The 24,721-nt window shown below is 43.1% G+C and overlaps 2 protein-coding genes and 1 long non-coding RNA gene across 5 annotated transcripts; 1 reads left to right on the top strand and 2 right to left on the bottom strand.

Moving 5' to 3' along the window:
• Positions 1-265: 265 nt before the first annotated feature.
• Positions 266-12,909, bottom strand: zmp:0000001167 (protein phosphatase 1 regulatory subunit 12A). 3 transcript variants are annotated; one of them, XM_049722061.2, is made up of 25 exons: positions 12,481-12,908; positions 9,594-9,724; positions 9,368-9,486; positions 8,413-8,569; positions 8,187-8,331; positions 8,018-8,092; positions 7,818-7,897; positions 6,144-6,349; positions 5,960-6,069; positions 5,499-5,693; positions 5,338-5,420; positions 5,175-5,264; positions 4,956-5,057; positions 3,390-3,491; positions 3,222-3,312; positions 3,010-3,144; positions 2,814-2,916; positions 2,462-2,565; positions 2,322-2,381; positions 2,214-2,236; positions 2,091-2,139; positions 1,910-2,014; positions 1,647-1,697; positions 1,429-1,479; positions 266-1,253 (listed from the first exon to the last, which is right to left on the bottom strand). In XM_049722061.2, exons 1-25 carry the CDS (start codon positions 12,754-12,756, stop codon positions 1,167-1,169), a joined length of 2,730 nt encoding a protein of 909 aa, XP_049578018.1. In that variant the 5' UTR covers positions 12,757-12,908; the 3' UTR covers positions 266-1,166. The 3 variants fall into 3 exon arrangements, with proteins under 3 accessions (XP_049578018.1, XP_049578019.1, XP_049578020.1); XM_049722062.2 differs by lacking the exon at positions 1,429-1,479 and having other exon boundaries at positions 12,481-12,909; XM_049722063.2 differs by lacking the exon at positions 5,175-5,264 and having other exon boundaries at positions 12,481-12,909.
• Positions 11,186-14,270, top strand: LOC125970161 (uncharacterized). Its single transcript, XR_007482022.2, has 2 exons — positions 11,186-11,683; positions 12,459-14,270. It is a non-coding gene; the product is annotated as an uncharacterized lncRNA (long non-coding RNA).
• A 1,267-nt stretch (positions 14,271-15,537) lies between these two features.
• pnpla2 (patatin-like phospholipase domain containing 2) lies at positions 15,538-21,137 on the bottom strand. The gene is made up of 9 exons (XM_049722120.2): positions 20,614-21,137; positions 19,795-20,027; positions 19,621-19,686; positions 18,226-18,435; positions 18,079-18,139; positions 17,785-17,988; positions 17,556-17,688; positions 17,356-17,478; positions 15,538-16,730 (listed from the first exon to the last, which is right to left on the bottom strand). Exons 1-9 carry the CDS (start codon positions 20,798-20,800, stop codon positions 16,361-16,363), a joined length of 1,587 nt encoding a protein of 528 aa, XP_049578077.1. The 5' UTR covers positions 20,801-21,137; the 3' UTR covers positions 15,538-16,360.
• Between the last annotated feature and the right edge of the window lie 3,584 nt (positions 21,138-24,721).

Here is a 24,721-nt window from a genome sequence, read left to right as displayed (position 1 = left end):
CTGCTGCCCTGCCTTTCTCAGACCTTCGGGATATTTACAGTGAGCTCCTTCCTTATTAGGAACTCTGCTTGTTGTCTAGCCTGGAGGACAGTGGTCTGTTAGTTTGCTCTCATGTGAGATTAAAACTGACAGATCTTCATGCAACCAAGCATTGATGACACCAAGCTTTATGTTCAGAACAACGCAGAGAGCGTAGGCAATATAATTACTAAATTCCATTGCAACTCTGTAGTATTTTCAATCCAGATTTCAAACAAGCACTATATTTCTTTTGGGGTGCAGACATCCATTTTAATATATTAGAAAGCCAACATGTGAAGGAAGGCTACAAGGCAGTTGACTTCAAAAAGGGTATTAGTCGACTAATATTTATACACATGTAATATACAAAACGGTGTTCCCCTTGAAAAGAGAAATTTACAATGAAAAACTATGACATTTATTTTTATCAATGATAAAAAAAAAAAAACCCATTCATAGCTTAACAGGCTTCAACTGAACAGCAATTTTGTTTTTTTTCATTGCTTTACAGAGAGTAAAGTGCCATGACCTGGTTCGGTGGTCTTTTCATTTATGAGCATGGAGTGTGTATGTGTGGTCAAAAAAATGTAAAAATAATTTGGGGCAAGGGAGGGTGCACAGGTGGAGAGGTAGGTGGGTTCAAACACTTGCATGTAGTGAGACGACCGCTTTTGGCTGAATCTTGATATAAAAAAAATTATATTAAAAAACAAAAAGAAAACAAAAAAAAAACCCTTTCCTGCTTTTTAACACGAAATCAGGACGGTCAGCAAGATAAAACTTGTGAATGTGTGACGCAAATGTGTTCACAAAAAAATTAAATACCAAGTGGGAGATTCAAGACCAATTGGCCTCATGCACCATCCAAGACGTAAAAGAGCGCGCACTTAAGCGCGTGCACTTTAACACGAAGATTTTGGCCTAACCGGTCAATCATGCCAAAATGCTTCTTCCTGTGACAGACACAACAAGGCACACAAAAGCCACTCCAGCTGTTTGAAAGGCATCACAAGCCAAGTCAACATTTGGCTGCCCCCCCTTCTCTTGCTCTTTGGCTTTGGGAGGAATGTGTGTGGAGGAATTGAAGGAAGGAAGGAAGGAGGCAGAGGAGAAGAAGAGTCCCCGCTTTCTGTGGCTCGTCCCGTCTATTTGGAAAGTTTGCTGATGACACGGATCAAGGCTCCGTTCTCATCTTTAAGTCGCTGGTTGTCTGCTCTTAGGTCAACTAGAACCTGATGGTTGGGACGACACAATTGTTAAATCAAGAAGTCAGACTTTTCAGCTTTTGGGTGAAAGTTCAGGATGGATCTCAAATACACTTGGGCTCTTCCAGTCAGGTACCAAATGGCACACGCTAAAAGCAAAGCTAACCAAGTGGCGACATGCAAAGCGCACACCAGTGCTCACCTTATGCTCCTCCTCCAGCTCTGCCATTCGCCGCTCCAGCATCCTGCGGTCCTACAGTGTTGAGGAAACACGGAAGGAGGGGAGTGGAAGTGATGAGGGAGTGTGAAAGTTGAGTGGGAGCGAGTGATGCCAAGTGGTTTTGGGAGAGGTGGCGGTCAATCGTGCGAGTGGCAGTAGTGAGGCAGAGGAAGGACGCAAAATAATGAAGACTCTTTTACCTTTCTCTCGAGGTCCAGCAGGGCTGAACAGTCAGTCAAGCGCTCTTGTCTCTGGAACGGAAAAAAAGCCAGAGCACAATGGTATCACTGCACTGATCAGATTAATTGAGAAATTCACATGCATGAAATATATAAAAGCAATTCTGTTGAAATGCATGTAGCGACTTAGCATTGTAACAAACTAGTAAGACCAAAAGCGGATTTTTGATTTGAGAGACAGATTGTATTTAAACCGCGTGGGTGTGCATTTTGTGCATTTGCACCTGCGTGGCCTTTTCGAGATCCAGCCTGGTCTGACTAACAATCCTCTGTGTGTCCTGCAGCTGAGACTGCAGCTGGCTGTTTTCTCTGGTCACCTCCTCAAAAAGCTGCGACGGTAAGCAAACGAGACATTTATAACAAACATGAAAAAGCGTGAGACAAAAAAATAACTTGTCTGCTGACCTTTTTGAAATCCTTGCTCTCGCCGCCCTCATTGCAATGCGCACTGGACCTGCGTGAAATTCAGAGACGCATCTATTGTAGTGGTGACAGAAGGAGGAAACATGTCAAAAGTATGAGTCATACCTGGAACCCAAGAGCTGGTCTGACTGTAAACAGAGGAGACAGGTCGACAAGTTATGAGCGCCGTCTTTGGTTACGGCTCCGTCGAGTCGGGAAATAAAGCACACGCACCTGCAGATTCAGCCGGCTGCTTGAGAATTCTTCCTCCCCGCTGGGATCATTGTCATCAAGCTTGAGATGAGACAGTGTTTTTCAGTAAAGCCTCCCCCAGGTGTTTTTATCTTTTCTATTCTATCCAGAACTAAATATACCTCTCCACTCCTCTGGGCCTTCCTCCTGGCTCGGGCTTGTCTCTTCTCCCTGCGCTCCTGGGCCCATCGCTCAGTCTCGCTTTCCCCAGCGGTGGCCTCAGTCGCTGGAAAAAAGCCAGTTGTTTAAAGAAAACGACTTTATGTAGCTGACCAATTAATCAAATTCAATTTGACATCGCAATGTAAAAGATTGCAATTTTAAAACCGCAAAGGCTGCAGATAAGAGGTGGAAAAAGAAATTCTGCTTCATTTTGGTTAGTCAAAAAAAAAAAAAAAAAAAAAAAAAAAAAAAAAAAAAAAAAAAGACCAGCAGCAATTTGAGCTGTTAGGAAAGATAAGTGGAGACATCTACTTTTCCCATCGGTAGTCTGAGGCCGCGGGGTGCCGGCGGGCTGCGTGAGTCCCAGCAGGTCGGACTTCTGCAGGCTTGCTATTCGAGACCTCCAGCTCACTTCCTGCAGATTTGAAATTTTAATGGCATTATAAGCTCATATGACGACACGAAAAGCAGCATCATACGCAAGCCTACAACAAGAAAAGCAGCTCACCCCTTCTTCTCCCTTCTTAGACTTTGCTTCTTTCTCTTTTTCCTTCTCATCCTCCTCCTTTTCTCTTGTTTTGTTGTCTTGCTTCATGGTCTTCATTGTCTTCTCAGCTTCCTGCAGATCTGTCAGCGTCACCCCCTTTCAATCACAGCGCGACATTTGCATAAGACTCCACAGCCGTCATGCATCCTGTCAACTCTTGAGCCGCATCGTACTTGAGTAGAGCGACGAGACTGGCGAGCGTGCCGCGAGCGAGCTTTTCTCTGTGCCTCTGCCTCTTCATCCCGAACTGGTGTCAGGTAGGACCTAAATATGGCAAAATCAAGTTAAAAGGTCAACATAACACAGAGAACATTATGATTGAGATTAGTGTGGTGACTCACTTGCGCCGCTGCTTGGTCTCTGATTCAGGGCCGGTTGTGTTCTGAGAGTTGGAACTGGTGTCCAACGTTGACAGATCCTTCTTCGTCTGTTCTTGAGGAAGTCTAAATATAATAAAAACGTTAAGATATCATGATGAGGTAGAGGATTTGAGCTTAGTCCAACTGTGATCCTATATACACATGACTCAAGCACAATAAAACAGGTGGTGCTGTAAATTCCAATTACCGTATTTGCCGGTGTATTGGTCGACCTTTTTCGATCCAAAATCGACCAAAAAAAATCGACCTCGACTTATACACTGAGTCATAAAATTTAACTTCGTATTCATCGCTTCAAATGTGATGGTAACCAAGGCCGTTTCTCATGCATCTCATTGTGCGTTGCACTTAGAAAATTTGAACCGGGCGGCGCGCGCGAGTGCGCGGCCCGCTGGAAGTCGAATGAGGCTCAGCGATCTCCTCCGCGGTGCTTATAAACAGCCGATCCGCTCGGCGGGGGCTATTTTCGGCCACTCGGCGCGTGCGCACGGCCTCCCGGATGTGCCGGGCGGCGTGCGCGAGTGCGCGGCCCGCTGGAAGTCGAATGAGGCTCCGCGATCTCCTCCGCGGTGCTTATAAACAGCCGCATGCGCACGGCCTCCCGGAATTTGAACACTTTTCGTCAAATTTCGCATATTGAATTTTGAAGTTTAATATAATGCAACAATTGAGCTCGACTTATACAAAGGATATATCATAAAATTGTAAATTTCCGTCGAATTTTAGGGGGTCGACTTATACACCGAGTCGACCTGTACACCGGCAAATACGGTATAAGGTTATTTCAGATATAAAAATCACAGTACTCGTACACACAAAACTATCTTGAATTTTAAGTGATTGTTTACAATAACAACCCTTAAAAAAAAAAAAAAATCACAATGCTTACTGCCCTAATTTGTGTTACACTGAAGATCATCATCAGTCACCATGCACACACATTGTGCAATGTCGCAATACCCAGACTGACATTTGGTAGGCAGCATGATACCACAGGGCATCTGTGCCACTGGGGGAGGTTGGGTACAAGAAATTAAAGTAGCTAACTGGTTGTTAGCTTGTGTCGTGACTTCTGTATATCACGATTGAAAATGGTCTTTTTTTTAAATTGTGGCAATTTACAGTCATTTCACAAATCTGAGTCATGTAACAATGGCGACAATCCATGCAGTCTGGCTTCAGTGGCTGGCAATTTACTGTTTACAGTCTGACATTCACCACTATTCATTGTTTCTCTCTGTGTGTGGCGACAGCACATGCTTCAGGTGGCTTCTAAATTGGCTCTTGTTCTGTTTCACATCACAATCACAGTGATCAATTGATCACACACATGGGTTTAATAGTTACGAGTGTCAGTCCAATTATTTTCTGAGCACCTCAAGAGAGGGGGGTGGGGGGGTGGGGGATAATTTCAGCTTACACCACAAAGACTACCGCTAATGTTTTCAGTCGAAAATAAAAAGGACTGAAAGATGCATCGATTTCTGGGTGGGAATTGAAGCGTCCTAAGAAAGAGTGAATACACACCTCTGTGCCAAAGCACTGTTAAGGCGACCGAGTCCAGATGTGCTTGTTCCTGTACTACCTGAGTTCACACTGGCTTCATCAAGTCTCCTTCCATAAGAAGAGCTGTCAAAAAAATAAATAATAGTAAGACCTCTTCACTGCAGCCCACAATAAGATGCAACACTTACAAAATAAGCACAAACACTGCACACAAACACAGGGTGGGTGTTCGTGACCAACCTGCGAGACAAACAGGGGTTGAAGCTAGTGAGATCATTCCCTGATTGGCTGTGAAGGCGACGGGTGTAGGACGAGCTACGACTCAGCCAACTGACAGGGACGAGGTGAACGCGGTGAGAAAAGCATGCTGGTCACAAATGCAGGTAAGCGTGAAAACAGTCACCTGTTGGAGTGGTCCGAACTACTATCTGGAATACTAAAGAGTCTCCTTGTGGGAATAGGAGGAACCCGGGCAAGTCTTAGTTCCTGTGAAGACCAAATGATGCATTCACAAAATGAGATCAGAGTGCATAGATGGAACAAGACAGAGTCTGGGTTTGGTACCTTGGGGTCAGTCTCGGAGCTCAGACGAGGACTGGAGGCCGAGCGGGTCATCCCCAGGCCTGACTCTGGAGGCTTGTTTTGGTCCGGGATGGAGTCCGACAATCCAGCTGAGCCCAGAGTCACCGAGCTGCCTGCCTTCCTCAGTGATGTTCTCCACGAACCTGGGGCCTCAGTGGCTACGGGTTTGCCCGGTTCCTGGTAATCAGTAGGACATGAACCGTTACAGGGAACACAAAATGTTGTTTCTGTATGCAGCAAAACATTTAGAAATCTGAAAAAAAAAAAAAAGCTTGGTTGAGGGTTACTTTTAATTCAGTCTATTTGAGTCCTTGTTTTCATGAAATTAAAGCCAAACTTGAACCACTGGTGGTGAACCAAAAATGCCAACCACAAATGCTGTGAGCTTTACAAGGATCATTTCCCTTATCCGTGCAAAATACACAGAATATAAATGACTTTACCTTTTTGACTTGGTTTGCAGCGGTGCCTGCAGGCATGGAGGTAGGAAGGAGGCCGCCGGTGTTGCGTTTGTTGTTCAAGTTGTTTATAATCTCTCGTTTTTTTGCTTTCTCTGCGGCCGAGCAAAAAAAAAAGTCAGGGATGATCCAAATCCCATACGAAACAATTCCCTCCACTTTTTCTCACCAGACTCTGCGTCGCTCTCCGATTCGCTCTCCTCCTCCGAGCTGGAGCTGCTGGAGGGTTTGGGTTGACTTTGCAACTGGCCGCGTGAGGTCTGGCCTTCTTCTTCCTCGTCCTCGGCGGGGCTGCTCCGCAAGGCAGGCGGCGGGTGCTTCTCGCGCTCATGGAGGCCGATTTTTTCCTTGCTGCTCATGCGCGAGATTGAAGTCCTGAACGAGTGGAGACACAGGTGGCATGCAGACGGCTAATCAATTGCATGTGCGGCCAATTACAAGGAGCACACACACACCTACACCTACACACACACATCAATCAACATGTGGAGACTTAAGTCGGTTAACCGCAAAATGTAACGTCACTCGGCGACCACAAGTACACCTCCTGGACAATATCTGCAATTCTTATTCAACAAAATCTTATTCAACATTGATAACTTTACTTGTTAAGACTGACGAGAGTAGTCTAGTAGCACTAGGTACTGTAGAAGCAAATAATTTGCCTAAATCCAGTGACAGACATTGCAGTTTATATTTGTAATCATACGGAGACATTTTATGCCAATATAAAAATCAACACGATAGTAAACACACACTGGAACAAGCAACTAAAGGATCAACATATTCCAAAAAGTGAGACGCTGTGAAAACTTTCCCGATGCACTGCATGCAGGTCGTGACTTGGATGACTTTGAGAGGCCCGCACGACAAAGCAAGTTCAACCTGTTCATGAGATCTTAGCTGACTCAGCTAAACACCTTCATGGTAAAGCACTGTTACAACTGTGGTTAGCACTAAGTCAAGCCAGGCTTGTGTGCATGTTCACGTTCACATGAAATGTGATACGATAAATATGGGAAGATGCCGTGCCACATACGTCAGCCAGTGATGACAAATCATAGCACTTATCAAGTTTGAAGCGTTAAAACAAAGCCACAGTAGTCTTGTAATTTAGAAAGCCGGCTGTGCTTGAAAAGTCGCTCAAGTCTGAGTAAACCCAACATCAGTTGCCATCCAATTTTAATGTTCTTCATCATTTGTTTATTAAATATGGGTAATCCAATGTAGGTCAGCCTTTTGTATGTGGCCTTAATCCTCCTTTATTATGGTCTAATGTGGGTCATGTTTAATTTTGTTCAGCGCTTTTCTCAGCACCCAAAAATACACTTAATATTGGCGCACACAAAAAAGAGACGAGGAAAACAAAAATCCTCCTTTAGTGAATGCAGTACGTGAAACTAAACAGCTACATTGCAATGTGAAAGCTTGGTCAGTAAACGCAGCGGTATAAAGTCATAATTAAGTGCATCCCAATTTATTTCTATACTGTAGAGATTTTATTTGAATGAAAAAAAAAAGAGGCAAGTATAACTGGTGTAGAACTAGAATGGATCAACCAGATTCCCATTCATATCAATGAGTGATGTTACCTCGGTCTGTGACGTTTTGGTTTGCACACAGGAATCATATGCACATATTGCTAGATCAATACCCAATCAATCAAAACATATCGATTGGTAAAAACATTCTTTCTGCTACAGCTCTTGTAGTGGATCTCATTACTTGTGCAAGCGGACCTACACTGGAGGCCGATGAGAACGCCATTCGTTACTCGGGTTCATCTTAGGGCTGTTGCCCGCATAACGCCGCGGCGACAAGCTGACATACAATTGGCACTGACCTGCGTGTGCGTACGGGTACAGTGGAGATTTGCAGGCTGGTCTCGATGACAGGAGTCTGCTTTTCTTTCTCGCTGCGTAGCTGAAGAGGAATATAAACACACATAAACACAAGAGGACATTCAGAGCTCTCGCATTATCAGTCATATCAGTTTCATCTGACAGAATAAGAGTTGTGTCGCCTGCGCGCGGGCACACTCACAGCATTCTGTTTCTTCTGCAGCTCCTCCAGTGTGTCCACGAGGTTCTCATCAGCAACATCTAAAGATGTTTGGCCCTACAAGGACATTCACAGCGCGGGGTGGATCCTCAGCAAAGGCTAAGCGCGTCACGCGGTTAATGGCGAGTGGGATTGTTTGTAAACTGCTCACCACGTTGTTGACGGCACTCATGTCGCACATGTGGTCGGCAAGCAGTGTGCACACCTCCTCCTGACCCCAGTGAGCTGCTGCATGGAGCGGCGTCCAGCCATCTACATCCCGGCAGTCCGCATCCACCCCACATTCTAACAGCACCCTGGTCCACGTGAGACAAAAACCACATGAAGAACTCTGCGGGGCAAAAAATATGTTTTGAGCGGCACGATCAGATTCTCACTTTAAAACTTGGATGTAGCCTTTGGCCGCTGCAACATGCAGAGCTGTTGCCTTGGTGTTTGGGTGAGGGGTCAGAGTGTCGCCGCCGTCTCGCATGGCCTTGGCATCCTGAAGCATGATACGCTCTTCTTCTTTTCGGGCCTGGTCCACATCAATTCCTGTGACGTGAACACGAGCGCGCAATTAAATTCAAGCGTTGACCAAGTCCAATCATTTCTAGCCAGACTATTTCAACTTGCAGAAAATTGACTCTAGCAAATTTTGATGTCCTGACGGGAAATTCTGTGTTGTATTTACCGACAAGATGTATCACACCACGCAAAACCAATTCCCTTGTCTGTGGCTGTGTCAGCAGGGGACAAATAAAGTAAGTAAAGTAAAGCGCCTACTGTCACATCCCAGATAAGTCATAAAAACAACTTTTTTTCACAACAGCCAGACTTAATTTCTATTTTCGGCCCACAACAGCAGTCCAACATTCAGACTGACAGGCAAGTCTTTGCAAACTGAGCTGCTATGACCCAAATAATAATACATATATGTATTATGAAATAACAGCGAGGCTAGTTATGACAGAAACTCCTGGCTAAATGCTGCTCAGTTCAACTGGTATTGAGTAGTTGTGCTGCCAACAGTTAGCATCTGGATAGAGTGACAACTCCCTCAAAATATGAACTGCCATCTTCTACTTTTTGTAGTCTGAATGGATTCTTAAGCAGGGCAAATCAATCCCAAATGTACCCGCCACCATTTTATATTTTAATTTTTTACTTATTTATATTTAATTTTATATATTTATCAAAAATCAACAGCACTCAGATGCAAGCCATCACACAATTTGTAGACTGGCACAAAACTTCAACACGTCACACATTAAATATTTTGGATATCAATGTCAAAAAGCTTTTATGATTTCTATGTCTTCACAACAATACGGTATTATGTCAGCACATCACCTTGCTTTTTGATTTCTGCTTTCAGCAGTCTCTCCATGGGATCCTCCGAGGCCACATCGAGAGGAAGTTCCCCTTCGCTGTTCACCGCTCCGACGTGGGCACCGTGTTCTATCAAGTACCTTCAAAGAGACACACAAACCCATGTGTGGCGCTCATCAGGACCGATTGCCTGGAAAGGAAGTCCTCCACGCTGACGTGGACCGACTAAAATGGTTCCAGAGCTCACTTGGCAATCTGGATGAAGCCACAAGATGCCGCGGCGTGCAGCGGGGTCCAGCCCTCGTTGTCGCCCGTGTTGACGTTGCTTCCGCTCTCCACCAGAAACTGAACCATCTCTGCGTTCTCGTCGATACAGGCCTGCCAGAGGGGCAAACAGACACAAAATGCTTCATTAGGAAGAACGTGTCAGCGCGTGTTGGTCAAGAGGACATTTTGCTTTGTTGTTAGAAAACAAAAAGGAACAGCAATCTATGAAAATCATCTTTCAACACAAACTGTCTACTTCCAGAAAAGTGAGCTGCAAAAAGGCCTCGAGTGCATTGCAAAAGAGCATGTGGCACGAGTGATTATGCAAATCGATGTCACTGTTTTTCCTGAGCTCAACACAATGAAGAACTTCATACGGTTGAGACTTTAAACTGCCATGTTACTTGTCACTTCAACTTGAAAAACAAAACAGTAGATGCATTCAATCTACTGTAAAAATCAATTTGTTGGTGACAAGTTGCTCTAACATTTGAGAGTTTTCTATTAGTTGCTGGAAATCAGATTTAAGATCACACTGCACTCTAATTTTTCACACGCCATATTTATATCTGCTCTTTTTTTTTGTTTATATTTAGATTTCTTTGCCATCATATCGAACGACATAAAATTTACGTTCCAAACGTAAGGTTTTAATGTTCATTAGACGTTTAAACCTTTAATTCCTGTCTTTTTTTTTTTTTTTTTTGAAAAGCCCCGTTCTGCAATCTTTTATTTTTCTATAGCACCTTGAATTGTCTTGTATCTGAAATGTGCTTTACAAATCCAAATGCCTGGCCTCGAACCAAAAATCGTCTGGAAACGCTTTTGCACATTTTGACTGCCCAAAGGGTCAATAACAGAGGAAATGTCGTCACTGAATTGCAATTCCATTGATTAGAATAAAGTGTCTCAACATCTGTTGAATGAGTTTGATGGGATTTACTTCTTTTTTTTTTTTGCCACGTAACATTCTGTCAGCATTTCACAAATCTGAGTCATGTAACAATGGCGACAATCCATGCAGTCTGGCTTCAGTGGCTGGCAGTCTTGAGTTTTAGTTGACTCCATGTGTTGTCAGCCCTCAAAAAGCACGAGGCAATAGGCCAAAAGGAGTCTAAAAGTGGTCATTCGAAAGCCGTGTTGTCGCCCTGGCAAGTCGTGAACAGCCTTCGTGATTTGATAACTGATTTACATGACAATGAGATGTTGAAGCCAATAAATTGATTCATGGAATGTGTTTTAACAAGTTTAACTAAATGTCACATCTGTCAGCGACCCACATTTGGAGAATCACTGGACGTGAGCACCCCCCGCTGTTCCACTGTTGCTCTTTAGTAGCTTCTCACCGGAGCCACGATGAATCTTGTCCATCGGGTTAAGCCACCTAAGAGGCTTTGCTTTTAGACTAAATCACAAAGCTGTCGCAAGCCTTCGTCCTAATTTATACTTCCAATCAAGCCCGCCAGTTCTCTGTATCAAATAAAAAGAGCTCCAGATGGGCGGCAGTGTGAGTAATCAGGCTGGATAAATGAACAGAGGGTACTTGTGGGCACCCTTGTGCGTTACGAGGGGGGCAACGCGCAGCCTCCCAGCAGACTCCTTCCCTCGTTCATCAAGTGAGTCATTGTGGAACGCGCCTTGGACAACAGCAGCTCCTGCTGTTGGAGCAAAAGTTTTCCATTTCCTCATCTTGAACTCCCAAAAGTCCCCTCTATGGGGAATTGGGGAGCGGGGGGAGAAGAAGGCGGAGGCGGGGGTGGCTGAGGAAAGAGGAATGGCGGAGAAGACATAAAGGCTTTGGATGGAGGGGACGGAAAGTTTGGAGTGTGCGCGACTATATTTAATTCCCGTCGCTCGGCAACTGATGAGCAACACTTGGTGAAAGGGATGGAGGCAGCGGAGGGGACCACACTTGGTGACGCGTGTGACTCAACCAAAAGAGGGCACGTTTGAGGAATATTGTTGGCACACACAAACTCCACCATACAAGTCAATCAGGAGGCAGGAACACCGCTTTGAACTCCGAGCATGACATCAGCGGGTCCACACAGGCCAGAACAATCTTTTCGAGTATGCAGACACTTAAACTTTACAGCTAGCTTTACGCTTGTGTGGGGACTTTATAAGGCGAATGTGCGTTTGTGAAATGATGCATGGCAGTAATAGGGGAAACGATGCATCACTGAGGGGCTTGTGTGACAGTGAGGATTTCCAGAGTGCCTCAAGAACAGAGGAGCACAATTTTAGATGCCTATATTGTATTGCAAAAAAGAGATTCTGGTGTTTTGATTCCAAACCAGAGAAGAATTTAATTCAATTTAACCTAAAGGGTCTGAAATGTGTTACACAAATGTGTATCCGTTCTAATAGTGATGAAGAGTGACAGGCAAAACGATGAAATGTCTTTGCTGGCATCTTCATTGCTAGTGGACATAAATGTTGAGTTTTCTCACATTTCGTTGCGAACAGTGTTAAGAAAATTTGAGTTAGCTGATGAAACAGGCCACTGAATCCAATCAGCCAACAAACTCCATTAGGAACTTGTCATGTTTGCTATAAACGTGACGTTCAAGTCGTTCGAGGCGTCACCGTGAGACAAAGTGGCCAAGCAAAAAATACATATGGCGCTGCTAATGACGAGTTTTGTTTTAGTATTTTTTTTTAAACACAACCAAAAGGGAACAAAGTGATGGACTGAAGTTTATGCGCCACTAGCGGCTAACGGAAATGTTTCGATTAGCCCCGCTTTACCCCCCCCCCCCACACACACACACACACACACACACGCACACACACACACGCGTGCTTTAAACGTTGTTTTTCTACTTAAATGCTCCGTTCAAAGTTTCCAGAGTGACTCGACCGACCTGGTGGAGTGCTGTCAGCCCGTCTACGTTGGCGTGGTTGATGTCAGCGCCCTGGCGGAGGAGCGCCGCCACCTCCTCCCGGTCCCCGGCGGAGCAGGCGGCCATAAACACGGCTCCCTGGGCGAAGCGGACCCGCGCCCGACGTGTCCCCGAGCTGCTCGCGGTATCCCGAGCTTCCGACTCCGTCTGGTCCGTCTCCGAGCCCAGCCATCGCTGCAGCTGATCTTGCCGTCGCTGTTTGGCAGCTTCGGACCGGGACTGGTCAGTGGCCGCCATCTTCCCTCGTCGGTCCCGGACCGAATCAGCTCATGGTCCGGGAGAAGTTGCTTGGATGGGCTTGGAAGGGAGGCTCTCCCAGGATGCGCCTCCTGGTGGAGAGACGCCCCAAATGACGCTGTTGAACTTCACGACAAACTTGTGACTGAGTAGCAGTCAGGTGTCGCATTCGAGGTGCCTGGGAAACCATAAATTATAATAAAGGGCGTTTCTACTTTTCTAGTTGTGTGGCGCTGTGTTTCAGTATGATGAATAAGTGAATCGATCGTGTCCTCAACAGCATTGGCAAAAACACACTCTGTACATACGTAGATGTAAATTTGTTAAAAAGACTAGTAAAAGTACTGACCCAATTTTATTTTGGTAAAATTACAACAATTGAAATCAGGGGCGTAGTTATCCTATCAGAATTGCGGCAGACAATAGTTTAATGAGCAAATTATCCTGAATTTTCCTATTATTATTATTTTTGGGTTATATTTTATTTAGAGAAAAATTAATGTATTAAAAGCTAAAAACGCATCTTCACCGTTCTAAACATGACAGAGGGCAATGTATGTGTCCTACAACAATCATAACTAATGAAGGAATGAGGTCGAAATACAAAAAGTCCTGCCTCGCTACAAAAACAGAAATGCTCAAACCTCATTGAATAAAGTACATAAGCAGACAAGTATATTCACATATTAAATAAATAAAAGAAACATTTGAAGCATATAATTATACGTACACACCAAATCAATAAAGAAGACATAACTAGACATTTTTGATAAGTGGTGATGAGAAAGGTTTTTATAACTTTATGATCTGATATATATATTTCTGAGGACTTTGAAATAACAAATGACTTTTGATATATTGCCTAAATAGCTTAATGACCCTTAAGGAACTGTGGAATGCATGCCTGATGTTTTTTCTCTGAATCATGGACACGGCCAGAGTCGTCTTGACCGCTCAGTACTTGATTGTATCTTATGTTTTGACTAATGCTAGACGCCAGTTTTTGATTACTACTGAACGCTCTGCACAGAGGGAAATAGTTTGTCTAACAAAGAAAAGATACGGTTGAATGCGGTACGACAGTGTATGTCCAAGATTGGAGAAGAATGTTCACAGGAAGGTCACGTGGAGATAAAACCAGTGGGTGCCAGAAGGAGCCACCCGAGAACTCGGCCAAAGATGATCGCCAAGGCCGAGAGACGGGATGGAAGACAACAGCCCCCTCCACACACACACACACACACACACACACCAACAGCCCCCCACCAACACACCGAATCGCCCATAACCAGCACCACTCCCATGGAAGCAGACTCTCCTTCGAACTTGCCCCACCCCGAAGACTCATCGCCCATCAATCCCAGCCCACAATGTGCTACTGAATATAAAACTGATCTAACAACCTTGGACTTTGCCTTTTCTGAATGGAGACTTTCCGCTCTTGAAGGGCCCAGCGCTGTATTGTACTTTCCTGAAAACAGAGCTTTTTGAACAAGAATTGTGATTGAACTCAACCAATCTGTCTAAGTCTAATTTCTGCTTCAGTGTCTTTGCATTTTCCTAAATCTGAAGAAATCAAACGAGCACGCAGTGAGTAAATTGGATAACAGGTGATTGGCAAAGGCTTTTGCCGTGAGGCGCAGATAACGCGCTCCCTAAATTGTGGACAAAATCCAACACTAACCAAACAAGTTGTTCTTCTCCCTTCCAAACAACAATCGAGATAATGTGCTTGCACAAGTGTACACACCCTCTATTAACTGTGTTCAAAATTAACCAGTCACATTCAAACTCATGTAAAATTGGAGTTAGCTTGTGCCTCTGATCCAGTATATTTGATGGGTTAGTCCTCATGAGTCCAACATTTTGAGCAATGAGTGTCCCCTAATTTCTAGAAGCCATTATTATCACGTGAACTGTAGCTACCCCAGGAGCATGTTGCAGAAACGTGGCAGCATCATCATGTTTACAACTGTGATTCCCTCATCTTATCAGTGACTCATTGTCTAACACTTATGCAAGAAAGCACAACAAGATAAGCGTTTGATGACAATTATGTAATGATTTGTGAGAGCAATAATTCATTTGTGGAAGTAACTCAAATGTTTGCATTGATCTATGGCTGATCAATAAAAATCTACTGAATGCGAGACCATTCTTTCCAAGAGATGCCTGGACAGGGGTTTAATTTTACTCTTTGTGTTTGAACATCATTGGTATGACAATTGCGTATTTGAATGAAACTATACTAACAAAAATGTAATGAGATTTGGCTTTTAGGGGAAATTTCTGGATGAACCTAAGAGACACTATCCAAATGACCTCCTGTAACCTGTTGAATGACCATTTCCAAATGACCTCCTGTAACCCCTGCAATGACCATTTCCAACTGATCAATGTTTCAGATACTCTCTCACTTTGGAGAGAAATATTTTCCACAAAACTGTGCAAATGAACCCATTTGCTTGAGATTATTAAAACAAATACAACAGTGTTGTGAACAGTATTAGTGGCGTATGAATGCGTACATAAATTTTGATTGAGGTTTGTTTTTGCCTCGGATGTCTTCCAAAGCATACAAGAGGGTAATTATTCCAGTGCTTTACAGTCATGAATCATCATCACTGGAATATTTATAACGTTTCTGAAATCATTTCAATCAAACTCCACTGGTGGCATTTGGTCAGAACTGTGCGTGTATTGTTCTTCATTCTGTGAACACACTTCACGCCATCTTTTCTGGGTAATCTGGATATCAAGAATACAGTCATTGCAGCTGTCTATGGTAAACAACACCGGTTTATTGGTTGGTCAGACAATGTTTGAGCCTGTGTCCATTTAATTACACATTAAACCCACTATAAAAGTGAGTTGAATAAATTTGAGGCTCAGTCACACAGAAGTAAAAGACGATATAGGTAGATTAACTATCACAGAATAAATTCAGTGATAAAGTAATTTTCATAATAAGCTGATTCTTTGTTTTGTTAAAATCAGGTCACATAGAACAAGCAGAGGTAAAGAGACCAGAATTTCAACATGTATTAAATCATGTTTCTAAAAGCTGTACACAGTTGTCTCTTAAGATTAATCGATAAAAATATGACATTGGTATGCATAGTATACACATATGCATCAATTACCATTCATCACATACAGTACTTACACAGACTGGAACCAAAACACAGTTGAATTCATATTGTTGCATTGACAGTTTGCTTAAAATGTATGGAGTAACTTTCTGCTGAGTGGTGACTTCACCGTTTCCTTCCTACAGTCTCAAAAGAGCCCGATGCTACACATTGCACGCCAAACTCAAAACCCTAACCTATGCTTACGTACAAGTCGAACCACATTCCAGGAAAACGTAAACACTCATCAACCATGGCACGTACGTTTTTTGTTTACAGTATCTTGCGTTTCAAGTTTGCATCTTCTATACATAAACATGTCTTGGACCTTCACGTATACATCGGAAAGGAGCGTTTCTGAGCATATTGCAGCTAGGAGCTAATTTGAATTGTATACAATACACATTATGTGTTCATGGTAAATTGTTACCATTTAGAATCATCATTAAAGTGCAAAATAACAATCTGATTTTTCAACCGGACAACTGGTAGTAATTTGTTTGAGGTGGACCAGGATTTAAAAGTGGCAGATCTGAATCAAAGTGCCGCATGTCATCTTTGGTGTCGCTAAGACCACCACCCGTGTGTGATGGGTAGCCTTCCACGGGGAGGAAAGAAGCAGAGCTTTTGTCCACCGACATTGGCCCCGTTTGGAAGGTTCCTTCCAGATCCATGTTGACGCAAAACGTTCCGGACAGCAGCTGTCTCTTGTATTGGTCGAGACGTGTAAAGATCTCCTGGACTGAAAGAGTGCCGCTACCTACCCAGGTGGCGTACAGGCTGGTGGAGCGGATATGCGATGGGAGCGACTGGTAATGGTGCAGCTCCAGCTGACAGGAGAATCTATAAAGTGCCGATCAGCGTGTTACCAATTAACTTGTAGTAAATTTCAGGACAGCATCACAAAATTCAACCCTATCATTTAATTAATTTCCTATGCCAAGACAAAATGTGCAATGTGTTTTAATCAAAATGTTTCATGAAAAAATTGTAAAATTGTGAACAAGAAACAATTACCAGTTGGTGCAAAAACCAAGGCCAAACACTGCTATCTATTGGCTTGTTCGTGTCAGTGCAGCGTCTGCTAATCACAGAACGGGTTTGCTGACTTATACGAGACGAGTTGTTGCAAATTACATTGTAAAAGAACATTGTTCATATTGTTCATTGGTGTTCAATTCCTTTTGTTGACTAAGCTTTGACAAAACACCCACAATAGTTGTTTTTCTTCTTGTGTAAAGATCTCAATTATCTGCTTTGTCACAGGTTCTGTACACCAAGTAAACAAACAACCCATAGCATAGCCGCCTTCAAGGCATGAGACTGAACTTATTACGCAAGGTAAATATTTAAAGGTTATCACGAAAGGCACGCTTTTGTTAATAGACCAAAATGAGTGCTGACATTGTGCATAAATACAAAACAATTTACACACAAACATAATCACGCATGTTGACAGCACACCTACCGGGCGGAAAAATGCTGAGTAATGCTTTTGGAGGCCTGGCGCAAAACATGATGGAGGACTTTCACCAGTTGCTCTTGAATCCATCCGACATCCTCCTGCACATCTGGCAACCACTCTAAAAGTCTACATGAGACATTCGAATTAAAATCGACACAAAAACGTCCACATCAATATGTATTAATGATGAAGTCTAGCAGTACCTGAGAGTCAAAGACAAAGCGGACTCAAGCGGGAGAGTGTAGGGCAGCATCATGGCAGATGCCATCCTGAAAGGAAGCAGGTTGCCAAGCGACTGCACTAGGCTCCTTCTCTCTGTGCAGGCTTCAATTAGGGCTGCAGAGGGAAGCACAGTTGAGTACAAAAGCACCCACAGAAGCTGCCAAAAAGCATTTTTTAAACAATTACACATGGATTTTGTGCTTCCGTTACCTTTGTGGAGAGTTGGCGGAAGGCGTACAATGATGTGCTCCTCTATTGAGGGATAAACAGGCAACAGTCCATCGACCGTATTGATCTTTTCCTCCTCTTCAACATCGTTGACATCAACATGAACGTAGTCAACTTGCTCCTGATGCTCTTCTCTGTTAGCCAGCAGGGCTCTGTCTATGTGAGGGTCGCCGGAATTGAGCAATCCTAAAAATAGAAATATCATGTTTGTTAACAAAATGAACTTTGAAGATGCTTGAAAAACAAAACTCTAAATCACATTGTGTTGATTCCTACCATTCTTCTTCAGGAAGTGCAGTGCGTCATTATAACCCTGTTTACACATGGCTTTCATAACCTAGACACGACAAAATCATTAAGTTCACTCTCGTTCATGGAATGTGTACATAGATTGAGAAAGGCGCCGCCTTCAAGTGACCTTACCATCGGATCAGGTGGGAAAAGTGCCCGGGAAATTCTGTAAAGGTTGGTGAGGGTGAATTGAATGCTGGTGTTGGTGAAGCGGAGCTCATGTATGTTGGTGGAGGTGTCTCGCGGACAGATATCGCTCTCGCCGGAGAACGGCGACACGGTGATTGTGTTTTTTAGCTCATAATGAGGCAAGTTGTCCGAGATTCCCCCGTCGACGTATCGCTGCATAAAAGAAATACAGACACAAATTGTGCTTTAGTTTCCGACATCACCGATTATTTCTCTCTTTTTTGATGACAATGGATTCAATTGATTCCGTCAGCGGTGAAGAGATTATTCCTCACCAAATCTATCAAATTGCCAGACGTCTTGTCACTTTTTTTTTTTTTTTCCAACCACCCTCTTTCAAAGTTCTGAGATTTATTGTTCTGCAAAGACAAGCTATCTATTTACTTTGAAAGCTAGAATGAGGTGGTTGGGTTCAAAAGGACATATCTAAGTATATTTTTTCCTCCATCAGCAAGTCTGCAGTATACTTCAAATGACTTTTCTTGATGATATCGGCAAACTTCCTTGAAAATACCAAAATAATACATTTTGTTGCTTTGTGCAGCCAGGTCAGCATTGAAAATGAGAATCTGTTCTCAACTGGGCCAAATAAACATGACTGGTAAATAAAATAAATTTAGATTTAGTTTGACAGCTATGCTGAAATTAGACAGAATTTCAAAGAAAAGGCAGTTGGGCATTTTTTTTCTTAGTATTTTCTTTTTTTTAGGGGGTGGGGGGACTAAGATAGTTTAATTCCTCTTATGATGAATGTTTTTACTGAGACGGTTGCTCATCAAAACAGGCTCTGTTTGTCAACTGATGTGATCAGCGTGACATCAGTATCTGCTCCGCAGACGGTAAGAGAGGACAGAATGACCCGACAAGTCCGAGCTACAAGCTGCAGAGGGGAACATGCTGGGAGCTGTCATTGAGCAACATTTCATAGAAGACTTCAGTGCTACTGTCAGCGAGTCCAGAGAAACACAGAAGTTCAAATGTGCTCATTAATGAGAAACAAAATCCTCAAGTTTTGTTTGAGCACATTCATAGCCATTCACGAAAGCACTTTTCCTTTTTAGTAGAATAGCTAAAAATAAGCAATAAAAGTAAATGTAATACTCCAAACAAATATATCAAACGTTTTCCCATTGAAATTCATAGAAATGCCAGTTCAAGGCCCACAAAAAATCTAATGTGTTTTTACTACAAAAAACAGCACCCAGCACACAATAATGATATTGTGCTCATCCTGATTATGACATGACATTCTAATTTATTGATACACACTTGTACGGCCATTTTAAATGTGCTATTCATTGCTATTGACCCTTGTCATGCATGCATAATGCTACCCACCACTCCTTGCAGTGTGGGAGGAATAATGCCACAATACACTGGGATGTAGGCACTGCAAACACATGCCTGTAGGAAACAAAAGAAGTGTAATACATCAGTATTAACAGTTCCAAACGTGAAGGACTAATAATCTGGCATTAGTTTAATATTAATAAAGCTAATCAACATTCATACCTGCACAATCTCCTCCTTGTTGTTGAAGTGAGATACAAGCACATTTTCTCCATCTGTTACTCTGGTCAGAGAGATTCCCAGCCTCCCGTTGGCAAGCTGGTGAGAGTCAGTGGGAAGAGTGCGCTGCAACATGAAGCGCACGATCTTCACCAGGTTGAAGGAAGGATGCATGGGACCGAGGAAGCGCTTTCTGGCTTCCTTGGCGACCTCAATGATACTGGCACCAGCTTCTCCTGTGTAGGCAACAGGACAAGGAATGAAATTGTTTTTTAAAGCCAGAGCAGTACTATTCAGAACACAATTACGTGCAATTTCAAAACCATAGTGATTAAAAAGCTGTTATGCATGATGTCACATGTTTTTTTTCTTGTGTTATCAGTGAAAAGTCAAAAGATACATTTGTTTTGCTTTCTCTTTGCCTTTTTGTGAATGAAATGAGTGATGGGAAAAGGTGCCCCGGGTGGTTTAACCACTTCTCCGTTAATATATTTGTAATTTTATTTGAAGATCACTTTCCTTTACGTTATACAAGTCTGCCCCTTATGGGACAGGCTGGAGGTCACAACAATTGTTGCACTTTATTACACAATGTACACAATTAATTACTACGTATATTTCACCAACTCTGCTAACAGGCCAGTAACAGAAAACAAGTAGCACTCCAGCCGTGTCCAGTATGCGGATGACATGCACTTCAGACTTTGCAAGCATAAGTTCTCACTTTCGAAAGATTAGTAGCCGTGTACTGCACTCTAGCACAGTTCCAGAGGCCAGCCACCATAAATTGTGAGGCAGATTAGTTCCAATCGAGTGACATACCAAGGCACACGCCGGTGACCAGCGCGGTGGCGGTGAGCGCTCCGGCTGAAGCCCCATAAATGTGCTTGGCGTTGTGCACCAGGAACGGAGCCTGCTCCAACAGGCAGCTGGCGACACCAACATGGTAGATGCCCAGGAATCCGCAGCCTGCGAAAGAGATGTTCCATGACGAGTCCAAGGGGAACATCGCGTGCGTTGACAGGCGGATCGAATGGACGCCAGCCGGGGTCCCTCCCCGATTTGGAGACTAAATAAAGTTTTAAATCGGTCCGCTTTTGTTAGGTCAGAGTGCTGCTCGGATTTTGCTAGCCCTCTTTTACATACTGCGTTCAACCTGGTAGCGAATAGCGTTTAGATCTCTGGCGATTCCGTAAGGTAACCTTTGTCCCAAATAAAACCACTAAATTCACATTTTTAAAACAAAACAGTAGAAGAAGCGAAAATAAGCTTTTACTGAGTAAATAAAATATGTCCCGGGGAGAATTATTCCGGCACGTTAATTAACCCTGGTTTGCTGCTGAACAGTTACGTTTTTATGCATATAGGGGCGGGCACTGTAACTTCAGTGGCCTCTCACAATTGAGAACACAAATGACGTTGACGAATCAAAATTGACGTGTTAACCTTGTGACCAATTACAAGCCACGGTGTTGTCGCCCAAGTGAATGCGATTATGATCGGACGATTTGCACAGTAAACAAACGTCACGTGAGATTTTAGTTTTTGTTTTGTATTTTTTTTGCTGATTGTATTTGACGATGTGTTTTCATAATTTATATATTCTCCTAATTATTGACGTTCGCAGATTTAATGACTGTTCACTCCATATACATTAGAGATATACATTCCCAACTTTTATTGAGTCAAGGCACCATTAAAAAAAATCTAACCACTAACAAAAACGTCACAAAAAGTATTACTGGAATAATGACGATCTCGTTGTAATTTACACACAAACGTACTGACGTACTGTGCAATATGGACCTGTTTAATTAAACAGAAATCTGATGTAATCACCAGAAAGATTATTTTGCATACAGGTTTATTGTGCCCTCTGCTCTTAATTCATTTTTAATTGTTTTGCCTGTCACTATATGTCAACGGCATAAATATAGGTCAACAATGAATAAGTAAAAATTGGATGTCACACGGCACCTCTGATGATCTCTCACCCCGATTGTGAATGACTACAATACAATTAACAACTTTCTTCTACGACCCATAATCTAGGTGTATTTTTTATATTTGTGTATAATATTTATTTTTGACTTTGTTGTCATGGCAACGATGATACCCCGTGCTGGAAACCATATTATAGGAACATGTACAAATAGGACCGTGACCCCTTGAATTGGTCACAAAGTCACTGGGAAAGCCTGTTTCACAACAAGTAGTGTCGAAATTCAGAATCCCATGCATTCTTGGAGAATGTCATCCTTTTATTAATAGTTGTTTTGAATGATGTTTTTCTGAGATGTTCCTTTCAGAATGTTCTTGAGCAGTGATTGTAGTGACAACATGATTCCCCAGAGAGGATATTCTCTTGAGCAACTACTTCAGAAGATAGTAAAAAAATGTGTATTGATTGTGGACAGACAAAACAAGATTATACTTGACTAAAACATCCACATTGTCACCATTGTTTTATCCATTCTGTATTACATGAAGTTTTATGACAATTTGCATTTGAACATTTCGTGATTATATACCGTCCGTCTCTATCCAACTACTATTTATCAATTTCATGGCTCACGATACAGTACTTTTACGTATACAATATACAAGGGGTAGTAAACAGCGCCCCCGGCTGGTTGATAGCAATATACCCAGCGTCAGTGCGTAGTTGCACTTGTACTACTTAATCCCGCCTTCGGTTGAAACCTTCGCGGCACCGACCAAGAGACGTTCGTTTTGTTTCCACAAGAGCCAGAGGGGCGGAGATTGTCGCTTTTGAATTGAAAATCCACGTTGTAATCTTCTGCCGGTACTCGACTGTGAGGAAAACGAACAAAGTTCGAAGTGACGTAGAACGTTTCACTTTTTGACCCAGTTGAATTTAAGGAAGTCCAAATCGTGTCAGAAAAGAGTCTTTCTTCAAATTAGGGAACTTTATGATAACATTAATAAGATAAGAACACCTATATTGTAAAACGAATCGCGATACTGAAATACCACCAAGTCATAGACTCACGGCTAAAGTTCACGTTTACTGTACAGTATACTGTATGGTGAGTACAAGCTATGGCTACCATTCGCTTATCTTAAGAAAGGGTATCATATATTTTCTCAGTATTTTATCTCTTGTTCACTTTACTAACACTAAACATGTCTGGACGTGTTCCACGTATATGAAGCAGATAAGAAAACGCGGCCGCATCACTTGACTTTTGCTCACAGTCAACTTAATGGAAAAAAGTAGCGAGGAAGAGAAAACCAACGATGAAGATGGAGATAAAGCTGCTAATTGTAGATTAGAAGATGAGGCTATTGTAGTGACATCTACGTCTCGATGTGGGGAAGCAGACTGTTCTGAGATTTTAGGGAAGGAATTGCAACGGGTGTGCAATGAGCAGCTGGAATCGGAGAGGACACCCGGAGTGCAAAGACAAAATGATGAGAGAGATGCTGCCTCCTGCTTCATGGACACTTGCAATCCTTCCATATCCAGCCTTTCGTCATCATCGTCCTCCTCTATGTTGTTGCTCACACCACCCTTACCTCCTTCTGTGGAGCTCTCAGCTGTCTTGACTGATACCAGGCTGACCTTGGATGTCTACCTGGGAGGATCAGCTGCACTGCCGCTGCTATGGGGTTCCATTCCAGGACACCTCCAGAGGCTCCATTATTTGCGACTTGGTTCTGAGGATAAAAGTGCACTGGATGGTGCCCTGAGTGTCCTTCCACATTTGACAGGACTACGTTCACTTGCCGTACGAGGTACTTAAAGTATATTTCTCACACATTCAAGGCTAAAGATACGCTCCAATGTAGAACACAAGGTGACCCCAAGTAGACAAAATTAATAACTGCAGTAAATAAATATAATATAAATAATACTATAATACTTATAAAAATAATATAAAGAAATATATATAGGAAATAAATGACCACTACTTTTACTTTCAAATTATAATTTCAAAACAATTTACCTCATTTACCTCTGTTTTCCTCTCTTTTAAGGGCACTGTTTTTATGATGCACAAGGAAATCCCTTGCCTGGCCTCCTCACCACTTTGTCCACATCCCTTGTCTCGCTCTCCCTCCTGGTGCACGTGGATCTCTCCTTCAACCAGCTCTCTGTCCTTCCATCATGTCTTCTCAGCTTACCTGCGTTGTCTGCCTTGCTGCTGTGTCACAACCGCTTTTCAGAACTTTCCACTGATATTGGCCAGCTGTCCAGCCTCACCTATCTGTCCCTCATTGGAAACAAGCTGGTTTCCCTGCCTGCGAGTTTAGGCCAGCTGAAAGAGCTACAGACGCTGGATGTCTCAGATAACCTCCTCGAGGAGCTGCCAAATGAAATTGGTTCTTTAGGAGAGCTTGTTAAGTTTGAACTTTCCCACAACAAGCTGAAGAGGCTACCGGACACGATGGGTATGAATAATGAATTGGTGTGTTCATGATTCGTGTGAGGCAAATGAAAATGCTTACCATGTGAAATCACTTGTTCTTGGCTGTGCCCAGGCTCACTCCGTTGCCTGAGGGAGCTTATCATCTTTAGCAACGACCTCCGCTTCTTACCATCCTGCCTGAATGATTTGCCGTTGCTGAAAATGGATGTTCGAGATAATCCTTTGGGGCGACCGTCGACACCTCCACCTGTTTTCTCACCAGATGAAGGACAACCAAACATTCCTGAGTTGCATCTACTATTCAACCAGCACAGGTAAACATGTTTATTTTCTAATTTTATCTTTGTTTGTCACTTTTCCTAACATACGACAATAAACGCAATTTCGCTCCTTTGACAGTTTTAGTGTTACGTCTTCTGGATGTCATGTGTTTCTCCCACGGGGGACGCAGCTGCTGTTCCCCCCAGGGTGCCTGCAGTCGCCGACAACTCTGGAGTGGGCAGAGAGAAGACCACAACGAAAATGGGTGTTGCTGG

This window comes from Syngnathus scovelli, chromosome 6, assembly GCF_024217435.2.
Source record: "Syngnathus scovelli strain Florida chromosome 6, RoL_Ssco_1.2, whole genome shotgun sequence".
NCBI classification, from domain to species: domain Eukaryota; kingdom Metazoa; phylum Chordata; class Actinopteri; order Syngnathiformes; family Syngnathidae; genus Syngnathus; species Syngnathus scovelli.
This window is presented reverse-complemented; position numbering and strand designations above follow the sequence as displayed.

Excerpts from the sequence above, each read along its gene's own strand:
- zmp:0000001167 (XM_049722061.2), bottom strand. The coding sequence starts at position 12,756 with ATGGCGGCCACTGACCAGTCCCGGTCCGAAGCTGCCAAACAGCGACGG. Across the intron at positions 2,015-2,090 it reads AGAGCAAGGATTTCAAAAAG|CTTTTTGAGGAGGTGACCAG; the intron begins GTCAGCAGACAA and ends TTACCGTCGCAG. Across the intron at positions 1,698-1,909 it reads ATCTCGAAAAGGCCACGCAG|AGACAAGAGCGCTTGACTGA; the intron begins GTGCAAATGCAC and ends TTTCCGTTCCAG.
- pnpla2 (XM_049722120.2), bottom strand. The coding sequence starts at position 20,800 with ATGTTCCCCTTGGACTCGTCATGGAACATCTCTTTCGCAGGCTGCGGA. Across the intron at positions 17,479-17,555 it reads GCTTTGTCTTTGACTCTCAG|ACTTTTAGAGTGGTTGCCAG; the intron begins GTACTGCTAGAC and ends TGTCTCATGTAG. Across the intron at positions 16,731-17,355 it reads ACTCAGCATTTTTCCGCCCG|ATTCTCCTGTCAGCTGGAGC; the intron begins GTAGGTGTGCTG and ends GGCACTTTATAG.